Here is a 14,652-nt window from a genome sequence, read left to right as displayed (position 1 = left end):
ACACACGCACCCTCACCCACGCACACACTCTGACATATACACACGCACCCATTTGTGTTACCTCTCACATTTTCAATTAGTTTCTAAGCTTTCAATTTTTTTAGGGGGGGTTATTTACTCGAGTTTGAAATCTCAAAAATAAATTCATCTTGTATACAAGTTAAATGGAGATGATCAACTTCTTAAACATAAGTTTATTCCATCAATTTCTACCCTGACTGCTTACCTATCACCAATGTAGTTTTACCATAGACATACCAAATTAACTGTCATCATCATCACCATAACCAAACCATCCCACCACCCTCATCATTTGAAAATTTTCCAACAAGTTGACACCATCTCTTGAATGATTTGAAAAGCAACCTGCATACAGCAACAAACCTTCGAGTCATATTTTCCGATATGAACTTGACCTTGTAATTCCCAGCCGACGACATGCCGAGGGATGACGAGCGATGACATCGGTACTAATGACCACCGGAAGGCTCAGGGCAGACATCATCTGACATCTACCAGGAAATCCTCATCGGGCAGCGATGATCCCGGATCGCATCTCTCTGCTTGAAAGAGATAGTTGAGTGGCTGGAAGTTTCTTCTGATGAGTCAAGCTTGTCGCATTGCTTATGAAAAAAATCACGTCATAATCCCAACGGAGAAAATTCTTCCAGCCTCTAATATTTAGTATTTCATAGAAGCTTATGGTGGATCCAGAATTTACAAAAATGAGCATGCGGGGGTGGGGTCTAAAAATTACAAGCCCCTAAAATAATGAATGGTCATCGCAATTCGAGGAAAACATTTTGTCGTTGAAAAACAAAGGATTGGCAAGCAACAAATAAAAGAAGGTTCTCAAAAAGGGACCACATGTCTCTTTTAACCCACACCCCTGGATCCCTTCTTGGTTATTTACCCTCCATCTACTTTTTAACCGGTTCCAACCACAATCTTATTTTTAGCATAAGGGGTATCACAGTGTCCGCTATGGATTTCACACCCCCTGCTACATTTTTCATTGGAAAATTGGCGTCCGTCCAGACAAGAGTGTGACCAACATGGTTGCATACTAGTAACATTTCCGAATGGTGTCTTGTAAATGAAAACAGTCTGATGAAAGTTTAACTGATGAGTAAAAGATCCCTTTCATCCCGGTATTCCTTGAATTCAGATTAAGTCCCAAGTGTTTCTTATTAATCGTATTTACTGACAACTTTCCAGAGGATGCCGTCAACATTCTCTCGTGTTTTGAAATCAGCATGGGATCAGAGAGTATCAAACATTTATAACAAAAAGTCTGTCAAGAAAATACGACGCCCATCATCCCTCTCCTCGGTATTGAATCAAATTCATGTATTCTATCTCGCTAAAACGTGTCATCCTCTCTCTTTCCAACTAGAAAACATCAAAATAGAAATATCGACACTTTTCCCTTTCTTGTTTTTAATATGATTATGCTCCTTATTCAAGGAAAGGGCTCAATGTAATTTTGGGATAGGGTTAAAAAAAAAACACGATATAGATTAAATGCGACATTTAATTTTTGTATCATTTTATTTTGTAATTTCATCTTAATGATCCATGACTGTCAATGATAAGTTCCAATTTACAACACTTCAACACTTGGCTCAGAATTAAGTCAAGAGTCACAAATGAAACCAAGGGGTATTTTGCCTTAATGTGATTTTGTTGAAACTAACATTGATTTTTAAAAATTGGGGGATAGAAGTGTTAAATTATGGAACCTATTACATACTCGTACGAATTATTGTTCAAGGGAAAAACTAGTAACGAATGATAACAAGATTATGTTACATCTGGGCGAATAGGTTATGTTGACACATCATAACAGTGTACACTTTAAATTCATCATCTATATCCATATATACCCTGACTTTAAAAATTTGCCTTCGCTCAGAATCACATATTCGATGACGTCATCATAAAACACTATGTATATACAAAATAATGTCCTGTACATAATTATTCACCATAAATTTGTGGATTTACAACATCCATATAAATATCTATATTCTATAATTTCTATCTCTTTAATGCTACACTGCAAAAACCCCGGTGTTGATTTAACACCAACCCGGAATCTATATCTGTCCACACCAGAGAAGTATTGAAATAACACCAGTTTGGAATCAAACCGATGCTGTTTTAATACTAATTGGTGTGGTATAAACACATATCTGTTGTTAGACCAAAACCAAACTGGTGTTGTTTAACACTTCTCTGGTGTGGACAGATATAGATTCTGGGCTGGTGTTAAATCAACACCAGAGTTTTTGCAGTGTATGTTACCAAGGTTGTACCACCAAATGGTACCTACTTGGTCTTATTCCACTTATCGCCTTTGCATTTATTATTTTCAAAGGTTGCCAAAATTAATGCTATTTCTAATATACACTTTTATTTACTAGAGATGATACTGTCTGTCTGCCAATTTGTACCACAAAGAGCATGGAGTGTGGTCATCAACTGCAAGAGCATCCGGTGGCCGTAGGGGAAATGTGACTGCATCATATTGTTTCGGTGATGGATGTGATGGTTCTGAGCCCTGAAGACTATTGAAAAAAAAATGATCGAGATATCTCAACATCAGTAACCTGCAATCCAGTTTCGAAACTATATTAATTCACCAGTGCTCTTTGGTAAGCATCAATTCTCATTACCACGTCCCTTGGAAAGGACCTACAAATATCATTCCTCTGACTCATTTATAGACTGCGATCCAAGTTCGAAAAAGAGATGCATTACTGCTTTTTGATAAGCCATCAACCGACATTTATGGACCAGGGTTGACGATTTTTTTTAATTTAAAAGTAATCAAATAAAATCGGATTCATTTGATTTAAAGCAGATTTTTTATTATTTAAATCGGATTTTTAATTTTTTCTAAATTTTATTAAAAAACATTTTCTAAAAAAAGTGGAAACACCAAAAATATAACCCTTACACTGAAATCATTTTCAAAATCATACATTTCACAATTAAAATCATTATTAACTTCTATTTTATTTCATAATTAAATCAAGTCAAAATAGAATTTATATAGAATATGTAAGTCATGACGAAGATACTGTTTCTGTATCCTCTCGTGTATGGTCTTTTGCTCCTACTGACTGGTTTGGTCCAAGTTGAGGAACTGCCTTGGTACAGCTAATACTGCAAAGTTAGTGTTCCTATTCAAATATGAAATGAGGATCAGTTTCTTTGGAAGAATTCCATGACTCAGAGAATCACATTCTCGAAAGAGAAACATTCTTGATTTTCAAGCCAAACCTCCTTTGGTATATTTGAGCCATGGTTGGAGCTTTTTGACTGTTTAAAGCATTGATTTACAAAGCTGACTTATTGGGAAAAAGTTGCAAGTTTATTTGAATTACAATAATGAGTTGTACATTGTACATTAATGGAAGTGATTTAAATCAATGATTCTTTTTTTTAATCACAGTTAAAGTGGAGTAGAGGCCTTAAAGGAGTAGGGGTGTTAAAGTGTTAAACCGTTTGTAGGCTGCATTGCAAGATCAACTGATTTTATTGACATGATTTCAATTGTTTTAGTAGATACGAAGCATTTATTCACATTTTGATGATATAAAATTGATAAAATCTTTCTATTTAAAAAATAAAAAATAAAAATGTCAAACATTTGTACACGTCTCAATGGAAGTGATTCAAATCAATTATTTTTTTAAATCATAGCGATTTAAATCATGATTTAAATCAGCCAACCTTGACCTGGTCCCTCGGAAAGGCTTCTGTTTAGCTTACCAAGAAGAACTACCTATTCTGACATCCTTACGTATGCACCAGACTTGATAATTTGTATATTTACATTATACAAGTATGTTGGCCAGCGATGGCATCTCAAAGCGCTTTGTATCTCTTGGAAAAGACTATATAGAAATATTACATATAGGTTATGTCGATTCGAATCAGTGACAGGTCAATACGCCATCACGTGACCATAGCTGCGAGGATCGCATTCGTTATATTCTAGGTTTTAACGTCACCTCAGTGAATATAACTGCGTTGTAATATAATAATATAACATATATTGCTATCTTTTTAATAAATAACATTTCAACTCCGCTCCGAAGCTATATTTTTCCATCGGGAGAATATTTTCCCTCAGCGCTGCGCGCTTCGGGCAAAATATAATCCCTTGGGAAAAAATATAACTCCGTCGGGGAGAGGAAATGTTATATTCAAACTCTAGGTAGGCAATATCTGTATAATATTGACTATTATCAATATCAACAAGTATTTGTGATTTCTTATAATATTCGGGTAACATATCCGCCACAACACAATTTAGATCTTTTTGTATTTGATGATACTTTCTTTTGGTGTTGCACTCCAGCTGGCATTTTTGGCAATGCTATAAATTTCTCGCGAAGTTGTCATATATGTTCTGAAGGAGTCATGTTGCAATTGGAAAGGCATTGTATTCGATGTCTTCATTCACAGTCATGTTCACGTTTAAGGAATGTTGCTAGGCAACAGAATACTGAATTTCCCAGTGCATCTTCGCTGTAATCCCTTCAGCATCTTTCTACGGCGTATGTTCTTTTGTCAATAGCAAACAAAAGAGGAGAATCATACAGAAGCTTCCTGAAGGAGCTGCTTTGACACAAATAAAATGTAGAAAAATATAGTCTGATATTCCTCTTTTCATTTGTAATTCTATTGCGCTGGAAATGAAGCGGAAAAACCCGATATAAAGTCATATAATGAATGAATTTCATTCGATGTACACACGCTGGTTACTTGTTAATATTCCTTTTTCGTCACTGCCAAGAAAAAATACATGTCGCAGAGATGTTCAAAAAATTTCAAACGACGCATATTGCACAACAATATCTCTTCCGATCGAAAAACTCAAAATACATATCGCTTTCACTTTGCTGCATGTAATGTTGTATTAAAATTCTCTTAAGGAGACTGGTCATTCACCGAGTATCCAGAATAAAGCTGTGCCGGAATCGTCTCTCTTTTGTTAAATCGTTGAGAAATTGATGAAAAAAGGAAATAAATACTAGAATACGCCATAATGTTTCATATCTCCTTGAACCAACGGCGAAGAGGGCGTGCTACCTGAAACGACTGATAGTCTCTCTTTCTCATCTTCTGACGGTGATGTAGGTCTTAGTTGTTTTTCTTTCATCACAGTCTCATAGCTTGGTGGTAGACCTGACAGAAAGAAACATGATGTGATTCATTTCTCTTATTTTTTATTTTTATTATTCTTATAAAGTCATCAATACATTTTTTCTCATAGGCCTTACTAGTATCAAGATGGCATAATATTCAAGGCCAAATAGCGTACATTCAAAGAAATGCTCAATATGAACGATTTTTTTTTGTAAACAACAAAAAATATTCATTTTGCAACCAAAGTTCTTTTAAGCAACGATTGACAGAGAGTACATTTACTCAGTGTCTCTAACTTTAGTATGCGTTCAATTACTTCGTAAAAGAATCATTCTTCAAAATCTTCTATTCTAAATACCTCATTTGAAAATCCCATTCTTTATTATTTGCCTTTTCATTTCCTTTTGTTATTATTATTATTTTTATTATTATTATTACTATTATCATTGTTATTATTATTATTATTATTATTATTATTATTATTACCATTAGATGAGGCGGACTGTCCCTCTATATCTGTAGGTCTTGGTTGGTATGCCATAGGAAGTTGTCTTATGGAGAATGGCGGGGGTGGTGGTTGTCTCTGGAGTGTTCGATGTACGGGGATGGTACCGATGATGATGGGGAAGATTAGAGAAGCTACCGGCTTGCTGCCACCAAGGTAGGCTTTGATCTGAGTAATGTGGAGAAAATTAATTTGAATATTTAGTTATCTAGATATCTTAAAAGCTATTGACATGTATCATGATAATGGTGTCTTTTTGTTTGGTGTATCATTAGGGGTATCCCACTGTTTATTCCTTAAATGCTATATAAAGCGCCTTAATTGCAGCTATGCAAAAGCCTATAAAGCGCTATACAGATAAAACGTTATTATCACTCTTATTATTACTACAATCGATCGTGATTTTTTTATTTCCTTTTACCTCCAGCTCATAATCAAGAGCAATATTTGAACATCCTTGGAAGGCACATGGTAACAAATCTCGGGGCAAGAAGATGGCTTGGTTTGAAAGGCGTCGAGGCTCACATGACACGTGACCTGACATGACTGACGTAATCATGACGTCACGGGTCGTTAGAGTACTTTCTTTGGATTTGAATGTCGTAACCTGCATGAAAAGTGGATATGAAGTTAGTTACAAGAATCTGGTATGAAAAATATAAATAATACACTCACAATTGAACATTAGTTGTTTTCCATCACGATATCAATGTATGAACTGACACTCCACCTTCCCTATCCCATTTCGAGAAAATTCTGGGAATATGAAACAAAAAATAAAAAATTGTATAGAATTTTGTAAATATATATATATATATATAATCGTTCTCTATATCATAATAGTGTAATATGCCTTCATCTATTTTTATGATATTTACAGATCTTTCTTTTATTATGAATTATTTTCTATAAAGCAAAACAAAATCTAATTCTGTATAATTATTTGTTAACTATTAATTCTTAGTTATACATCTAATGTTTATTATTTAATGATTTTGTCTATTCTTCGGTTGGAAATGAAAAAATACGAACTGAATTTGAATCTTTGAGCCACATGGAAGGGGATTGATACCTGAACGAGGGCTGCGTGGATGTCATAGCGATCTGTACTATCATCTTCATCTTCCACCTGTCCTGACAGGATGATAGGCTCCCCAGTCGCGTAACCTCCCTTGTCAATGCCTACCATGACTGTGACTTGCCCGACATGGCAACAACATGATGTCAGACTTTGTGTGCTTTCCTTCATCACTGGGTCCTGTCATTGAAAGAAAAAAATAATGATTATGATTATACTGATTATGATTATAGTGTAAAAATGAAACGATTCATCTTCTTATGAACATTGTATATATAATAAACACCACTCTCATTGCAATGTTCATCATGACAATTTTGTATCGTTATGTTCATAAATATACATGCATATATACATACATATATATTTATAGAAAGAGAGAGACAGATAGAGAGATAGAGAGTGGAGAGAGGGACAGAGAGAGAGAGGGGGGAGGGGGAGAGATAGAAAAATAGAGAGATTCGCATATTAACTGGTATAACTTACCTTAATAATAATAATAATAATAATAATAGGCATTTATATAGCGCCATCTATCTAGAAATATTCTATTCCGAGGCGCGTTGTTATTATTATTATTACCCCGGCTTTAGTTTGAGCTGCCTTTCAGCGCTCATGCATTCAAGGAATTAATCCTGCCGGGTATCCATTCACCTCACCTGGGTCGAGTGCAGCACAATGTGGATAAATTTCTTGCTGAAGGAAAGTACGCCATGGCTGGGATTCGAACCCACGACCCTCTGTTTCAAAGTCAGAAGACTTATCCACTGGGCCACAACGCTCCATTATACCTTCCTCTACCATGCTAGAATACTGTCAACCTCTATTGACTTTCTGATATATTCAATTTCTAATGATATATTTCAAAAAGTTTGAGCCCTCAGTCTAAATTTTACAATTTATGTTCCTTCAAAAACTTAACAACTATGTCATCTGTTTATTTATCCACTTAGGTCAATATTTGTATCGAGAAGATCGTTCAATATTATTGCGATACGTAGTTTGAATCATATTTGCTATATCTGCTTTGAGGTTGTTATTGTGGAATAATATCGAAAATAAAAAAATACCGATTTTCATTTTAAAAACCGGGGACAATTAGAATAAACGAGTAAATATTAACTTGGTATTGTATTTATATTTTGAACACTTCCTTAATTATTACCATAATATTCTCCACCACGTTCAGGTCTAGATCTCTTCTGATGTTGAACTGACGTTTGACCTTGTGAGCGGGTTTATCATTCAACCGATGAATCTTTACCCGGACGTTATAGCTGACCTCACCCGATTGTTTCCGGATGACGGGAGGTAGAGGGGCGTCTGGCAGTCGATACTGGAAAGGAAATCTGTGTTCACCCGGCGAGAGGGTCTTTGGACTTTTATCTCCCTGGACTAAAAAATAGAGGAAAAGGGGGAACTATTTCACACAGCGTAAGATTACAAGTTACTTTACGACCGGTATGGCAACGGTAAGCCAATTGCGATTTTCATTAATTTTCAATCATACCATCTGAATCTGAAATACATTAAATATATTCATTCTGAATAGCCTTAATTCTTAACAAACAATTAGTATTATTTTAATTTGGAATATTGGACAGATATCAAAATTTTGGTTTTGACAAACAAAGGAGCTTTCAGAAATATCATTTGGTACTTCGAATTCTAGATAAACACTTCATGAAAAACCAACATCACAGAATCCTCCTACATTGTAATTACACTGTAAAAATGCTGTTAAACATTTTAAGTACGTTTTCTAAGCCTGTCATTTTGACAACTGTTGTTTAAACTTTTAATCAAATTGTTTAAATTTTTTATACCAAGTTTAAACAACAAAGCAAGTATAACAATGCATACCTGTAACTACGTCTTTTATTCTGCAAAGAAATAGTGAAACCAATGATTTTAAATGCGAAATCTGCACAACTAATTGTATTTATGCAGTTATGTTATCCCTTCCAACGACGAAGAAAGCTGAATTTATTTACCGACATCAATGTGAAATGAAAAAAGGCGAGATAATCTAAGTATACATTTTACAATTATGCAAAAAATATTGATTGGGAATTTAATATGACTTGTTGGTCATTTTTACATAGACAAACGCTCAACTGGGTGAACCCAATGTATGATTAATTATATGAGCATGTAGATGTTACAGCCAATGGTTGTCTTAGAAGCATATTGCGAATGTTTGTTAGATATGTTTTATTGATAGATACATCAAGCCCACAGCCCATCGGGAAGACTTTATGTAAGATATTGATGAGACAGAGTCCCGGTACCACTAGTTAGGGGGCTCATGGAGGGATTGTGTGATACTTACACCTATACACCCCAAAAAGAGGAGGCAAATTGATTAGATGCATTTACTTATTGGAAATTATAGTAAATTAAGAGGCTTTTTTAATAGGAGGAAATTATAATTTGTTAACAAATTTTCGGCATTACTCCCATTTGTTTAAGATCAGTATGCTCGATCTGTAATGAAAATCATAAGATCAGTATGCTCGATCTGTAATGAAAATCGTAAGATCATATGTCAGAAAAAATTGGAACCAGTGGGATTCGAACCTGCCATCTACTGCTTTCCGAGCAGCGACTCAACCACCAGGCTATTCTGGTTCACGGCTAAGCCACGATGAACTGGAATTCAAATACCCTCGATCCTCTTCTTTCTGACTCATTAATATTCAAATGCCGTCCGCCGTGGACAATAGATAGTAAATTAAGAGGCTTTTTTAATAGGAGGAAATTATTGGAAATTAGTTGTGCTAAAATGTTAGTGAACCCTACCACAAAGTGTTGTCCTTCATGCTGAGTGCTGAATGTAAGCAAAATCACTACAATGTTCGGTGAGCCCATGCATTATTCAAAATTTATTGAATGTCATATTTTACCTGACTTTTCAATTAAATAGCTGAAACATGGCAGAACTTGAACTCTTGATATATATTCATTTTCTGGTGGGATTCACTAACTTCAGAGCACCATCATCCAAACAAAGAAATTCTTTACATTTACATTTCTTGTCTTTTTTGTCTAAAATAGCCAACATTACCAAGGTTAATGTCAAATTTTATTTCTGTTTGTTTTAACCAAATGATTACTTTACATATAATCATAACTGTAATAGTATTGTGGAAAATTTAAACTGTATTACTAATTCAAATAATGTTTAACTTCAACCAACCTCCGAGTCCTATTTTAACTTCAATGTATTTGATAGTAGACTGGACTACTTTGTATTAGCTCTTCATATTTAGGCTGTTTTTCGTATATAGTCATGCGTTATTCTAAGAAGTAATACCCTCCAAAATAATAAAATAAAATATCCATTGGAGGTTTGACTGAAGAGATTATCAAAATCCAAATGTTCAGATGAATCCTTGAACTGCCATCAGCAGTTATCATACGTTCCAATTTGATTTACAATTAAAAGGGAGACTGACACTCGTTTAGGAAAATAACTTGCTTTCCTCTTCGTTTTTCTCTTCCCTACCAACAAGGCAGTAATTAAGCCCAAATATTTAGATAAGAACCATAAGTACAAAGTCATAGGTCATGAAATCATAATAAAATATTAACAAAATATTCCAGTTCCTTAATTTCAAATTCAAACTTTATTATTTCGAATCAATGAGAAAATCAATATAGAATCTGAAGTGGATTAAAACTACACGATCTTTGCGTTTGCAAATGAAATCCATAGTACGTGTTAAGAACCTAATTGACATTTTCAAACTAGCCCCGAGCATTTTAACCCAGCATTTGTGACCGGCATCCCAATCTCTAACATAAACAGAGTCGAGATTTATGCGTTGGGATGAGAAAGAGTAGGGGTACTGTACAAATGAGAGGGTATGTAATAAAAGGCGGTATAGATTGCCAGGAAAGCCGAAAAATGGGTTAAAAACAAAATTAGTACATATCCTTTTCTGTCTAATATGCAGTAGGCCTATGTATTAAAATGTGTACGTTTATGGAGATGATCAAACACGATTCATCCATTCTGTGTCATGATCACCGAATTATCTTGCTGCTGAAACACCTGTGCGTGGGGGTATAATGCGGGTGTGTTATGTTCATAGCTCTTATAGTAAAACATGCTAAATCTCTGAATAGTGATCATACTTTATCATGTAATATACTGGAATATTTTTGTTTAAGTAGTTCTGTTGAAAATAACAGTCGTCAATACATGAATATTTTTATACCAGTTATGATTTGCATAATCACTCATTAATAAGAAATTGGTACAGAAGGGAAGTATTGATATTGCAGATAGGGAAACCCTTGAAGAACATCATGCTTTGCATTGGAGTGCCGAAGGAGACAAATTCACAAAAGATACAGATACTGCGACAATACCTGGTATTTATATATGCCATATCTTTTCCATTAAAAAATATCGTTCACTGATTTCTACTGATTTATTAATTTCGTGATTGAAAATTTACATTACTAAAGTTTGATTCTGTGATCGTTGACCACAACCACAATGACAATAATCTTATGATAAAAAATCTAGGATATCAATAACTTTTAAACTCCCTATATATCTCTCATATGCTTCTTGTAAAATCAAACTTCACTGATCATATTGAATATGTATCTGCAGTGATATTATGAGTGCCTGTATCATTATCAAATAACCAAGATATAATTAGGGCTCAAGCGGTGGAACTGCGTTCACCCATAATTTAACGACCAAAATATCAGAGTCGACTTATGCATCTAATCGGTCGTAAATATTCGATATCGATTTATATTACCTTTACCTTAATACCTTTTACATACATGTAAAATGAGGATGGACTAATCCTTCATCATTTAAGCCCATCTTATGTCAAAATTCAGCTTTTAAAGAAATTACAGGATAATTAACTTGACTTTCCCCACTTCAGATACATACTTCGGCTATACATCATATGAATTTGTAGCATGAGTGGCTATTTCATGACGCTCTGATGGGTATAAGAGGCACCGTATGCGTGGCGCCCCGGGCCCTGAATAAAACACACAGCGTCTTAGTCACGTGACACTCGAGACTTGAACAGCTTAACGAATTTTGAATGCCGCTTACATTTCGAACGAAGAGAATAATTGATACCGTGCTCAGACAATCACTGCTCAAACAACCTCGTAATTATTACATCCTTGGTTGCAACGCGTGTCGGTAATTCAATCGATAAAAGCAATACCAAAAGCTTAATTATTACGTGCCAAAACCCCCGATTAAATACACATTCGAGCCATGTTTTGAGATTTAGAAAAGAAATTCAGAAAATGTATTTTGTGTAAATTATGTCTTTATTTCTTTTATCCATTTATTTAATTCCCTCCTCTTCCTCTTTCTCACCCCCTCTCTCTCTCGCTGGGAGGGTATGTGTGCCTGAGTTTGTGTGTTTGTCTTTCCGTCTCCCAGTATATTTGTTATGTTATCAATTATAGTAATTAGAATCGGGAAGTTAATTTCATATACGTTAAGTCCATGTAATGTTGTATGTTTATCGTATTGGTCACTCACAACAATACAAATTTAATTCGTAATGAAGACAAAAAATGCTTTTAATAGAATACATGTATAAACAGAATATCTAAGTTACCTTCACCGTATAATATCCAACTATCTTTAAAGAAGTATTCCGTTGAAGAAAAAGACTTGTCATCTTTGGTCCAATGAGTTACCGATTTCCCTTTGATCTTGATGTCAATATCTGTAAAGAAGTAAATCAATAACAAGATACATTTGATACAAATTAATATAATGATTCTAGTGCTAAATAATCCTGACTTTTGTTGGATTTCATTTACCTCATGCAAATAAAAGATAGGGAAATTGCAATTGAATATTTACTTACTACACTCTAAAAACTTCAATATGAAATCAACCTCTGAAAGGTTGGAAGAGTGACAACTTTGTCTAAATGTTGCATGTACTACTTTAAATGGTTCAACCCAACATTTAAATTATTGAATTCAGCTTTAGGCAGGTTGGATAGAACATTTGGAAATGGTTGTCATTCCCCCAACCATTTAATTGTTGATTTAACATTTCAGTTTTTAGACTGTACCATTACTTGAAACATTTGCATTTATTTTGTTTGTTTATATTGATAGACTTTGTTTATCTTTCATCAGAGCAGCAGATAGTCTGACCTAGTTGGGTGTCACAATGTCCCCTGTAAACTACGAATAACTTTACACTTAACTTAATGATATCAATATAGTTGTGTTTTAAATGTGATTCAAGGTCATTTAAAATCTCATCAGGTGGGTGTTTCATAAAGCTGTTTGTAAGATAAGAGCTACTTTATGGGCGGCTGGTGGTCTTTTCTTGTGGTAAATGGTATTTCATTGGCAATGTTTAAGCGCGTAAGAAAGGATCACCAGTCGTTCTTAAAGTCGCTCTTAACTTACGTACAACTTTATGAAACGCCCCCTGATTAAATTGAAACATGTGCTATACCATGCTTATCGTTAACTAAAATTAGTACCAAGTGTAATATTTTCCGTTGTTGGGATAAAGAGTAAAACATTTTAACACATCAAGAATCATTTTGGCACCTCATCATATCATAGCCCTACATAATTATTTCAGTCCATAGTTATTAGTCATGTATAACTTTATGTGAAATTACAGGAAACATTCCTCAGGTCATATCTGAAACGGCAATGAAGAATAAAAACACACATAATGCAAGAAAACATTGGGACATTATTTTACAATCCTATTTTGTGTATGTTGCAATACTGAGATTTTGTAAAGTATCAACTATTATTTGCAGCAAATATAAATTGGAAACTTTTGCCTATTATCAACCTAAACTTCTTACAATCGAATGATGTGACCCTTTTTCGTAAATAATAGACTGTCATCATAGCACTTTATGATAGGTGTTCACTATTCAAAAACGATTTTTTTTTTATATACCCCTCTTTCTTGACTTTGATTTGTTTATTGATTGATGAGGGTTGACACCTGTATAATGAGACACCTAACTGTGAATGCAGGCATAAAAGATCAGTTCAAGATGCTAAGGATCTTACAGGAAGGCAGGCCTACTTACCCGAAAAGCTTTTCTTATGCTGCAACACAACCCGGACGAATCCTTGCATGACATCACCCGGTCTGAAATCCTCCTCGTCATCGTCCGCGAAAACGATGTCCAAGATGTCCACTCTTAAAGAGTATGGGGTGGGAAGCGCCATTTTCGTTCGAAGAAGAAAGCGCAAATATCAAAATCACCCGTGGGTTTGCGTGTGTGCATAAATGTTACCAAGTGTAAACACCGCCGTTCCAGTATACATTATGCGTGCATTAGGTATATCCGTGGCGCTCTTGCAGTTAATGCGCCAAATAAATAGGTAACCGGCCATCCATTCGACTGGCAGCCGCGGCCGGAGTCGACAGCCTCGTGCAAAAAGTCATTGCCTGTTTCAAGAGAAAGCGTGCACACAAAAATCTACACATAAAATACTATAACTGTGCTTTATTCGTCCTCTCCGAATTTCGGAAGCTTTTAGCGATGCGATACACGAGTACACACTCACATGATGGGTGCACAGAGCAGGTGGAATAAGGGAAAGGGTTTGCGAATGGGACCTCATGTCAAATTTATGCGATGGCCGGGCGCGCTCATTTTCTCCTCGGTGTCTTTAAAATGATCTCGGTGAGTGATTCAAAGTGGAAAATGCCCGCTGGAGATTGAAGAATGTTGACGTATAGAAAAGTCGCGGAACATAAGAGGCTCGATACTTTAATATCTACTCAAGATGAATGGCGGTAACCATGGTGATTTCTCTTTCACGATCAGCGGACATATAAAATAAAAAGAAATATAAAAATCATCGTTTTTTTGATAAAAATCGTAGGTGATTGCTCTGAATGATAGTT

At 35.0% G+C, this 14,652-nt stretch overlaps 1 protein-coding gene across 1 annotated transcript; it reads right to left on the bottom strand.

Annotated features, from left to right (window-relative positions):
- Nucleotides 1–2,826: 2,826 nt before the first annotated feature.
- LOC135154131 (arrestin domain-containing protein 1-like) lies at nucleotides 2,827–14,434 on the bottom strand. The gene is made up of 7 exons (XM_064099404.1): nucleotides 13,826–14,434; nucleotides 12,362–12,472; nucleotides 7,912–8,141; nucleotides 6,741–6,926; nucleotides 6,090–6,275; nucleotides 5,650–5,836; nucleotides 2,827–5,202 (listed from the first exon to the last, which is right to left on the bottom strand). Exons 1-7 carry the CDS (start codon nucleotides 13,965–13,967, stop codon nucleotides 5,048–5,050), a joined length of 1,197 nt encoding a protein of 398 aa, XP_063955474.1. The 5' UTR covers nucleotides 13,968–14,434; the 3' UTR covers nucleotides 2,827–5,047.
- Nucleotides 14,435–14,652: the final 218 nt, after the last annotated feature.

Source organism: Lytechinus pictus, chromosome 5 (assembly GCF_037042905.1).
Source record: "Lytechinus pictus isolate F3 Inbred chromosome 5, Lp3.0, whole genome shotgun sequence".
Taxonomy (NCBI): Eukaryota; Metazoa; Echinodermata; class Echinoidea; order Temnopleuroida; family Toxopneustidae; genus Lytechinus; species Lytechinus pictus.
Note: the sequence above shows the minus strand (reverse complement) of the source record. Positions and strands in the feature narration are given on the sequence as shown.

Coding starts and splice junctions, on each gene's coding strand:
- LOC135154131 (XM_064099404.1), bottom strand. CDS start 13,967: ATGGCGCTTCCCACCCCATACTCTTTAAGAGTGGACATCTTGGACATC. Junction 5,837..6,089: donor CTCTTGATTATGAGCTGGAG/GTAAAAGGAAAT, acceptor CACATTACTCAG/ATCAAAGCCTACCTTGGTGG. Junction 5,203..5,649: donor ACAGTCCGCCTCATCTAATG/GTAATAATAATA, acceptor TCTTTCTGTCAG/GTCTACCACCAAGCTATGAG.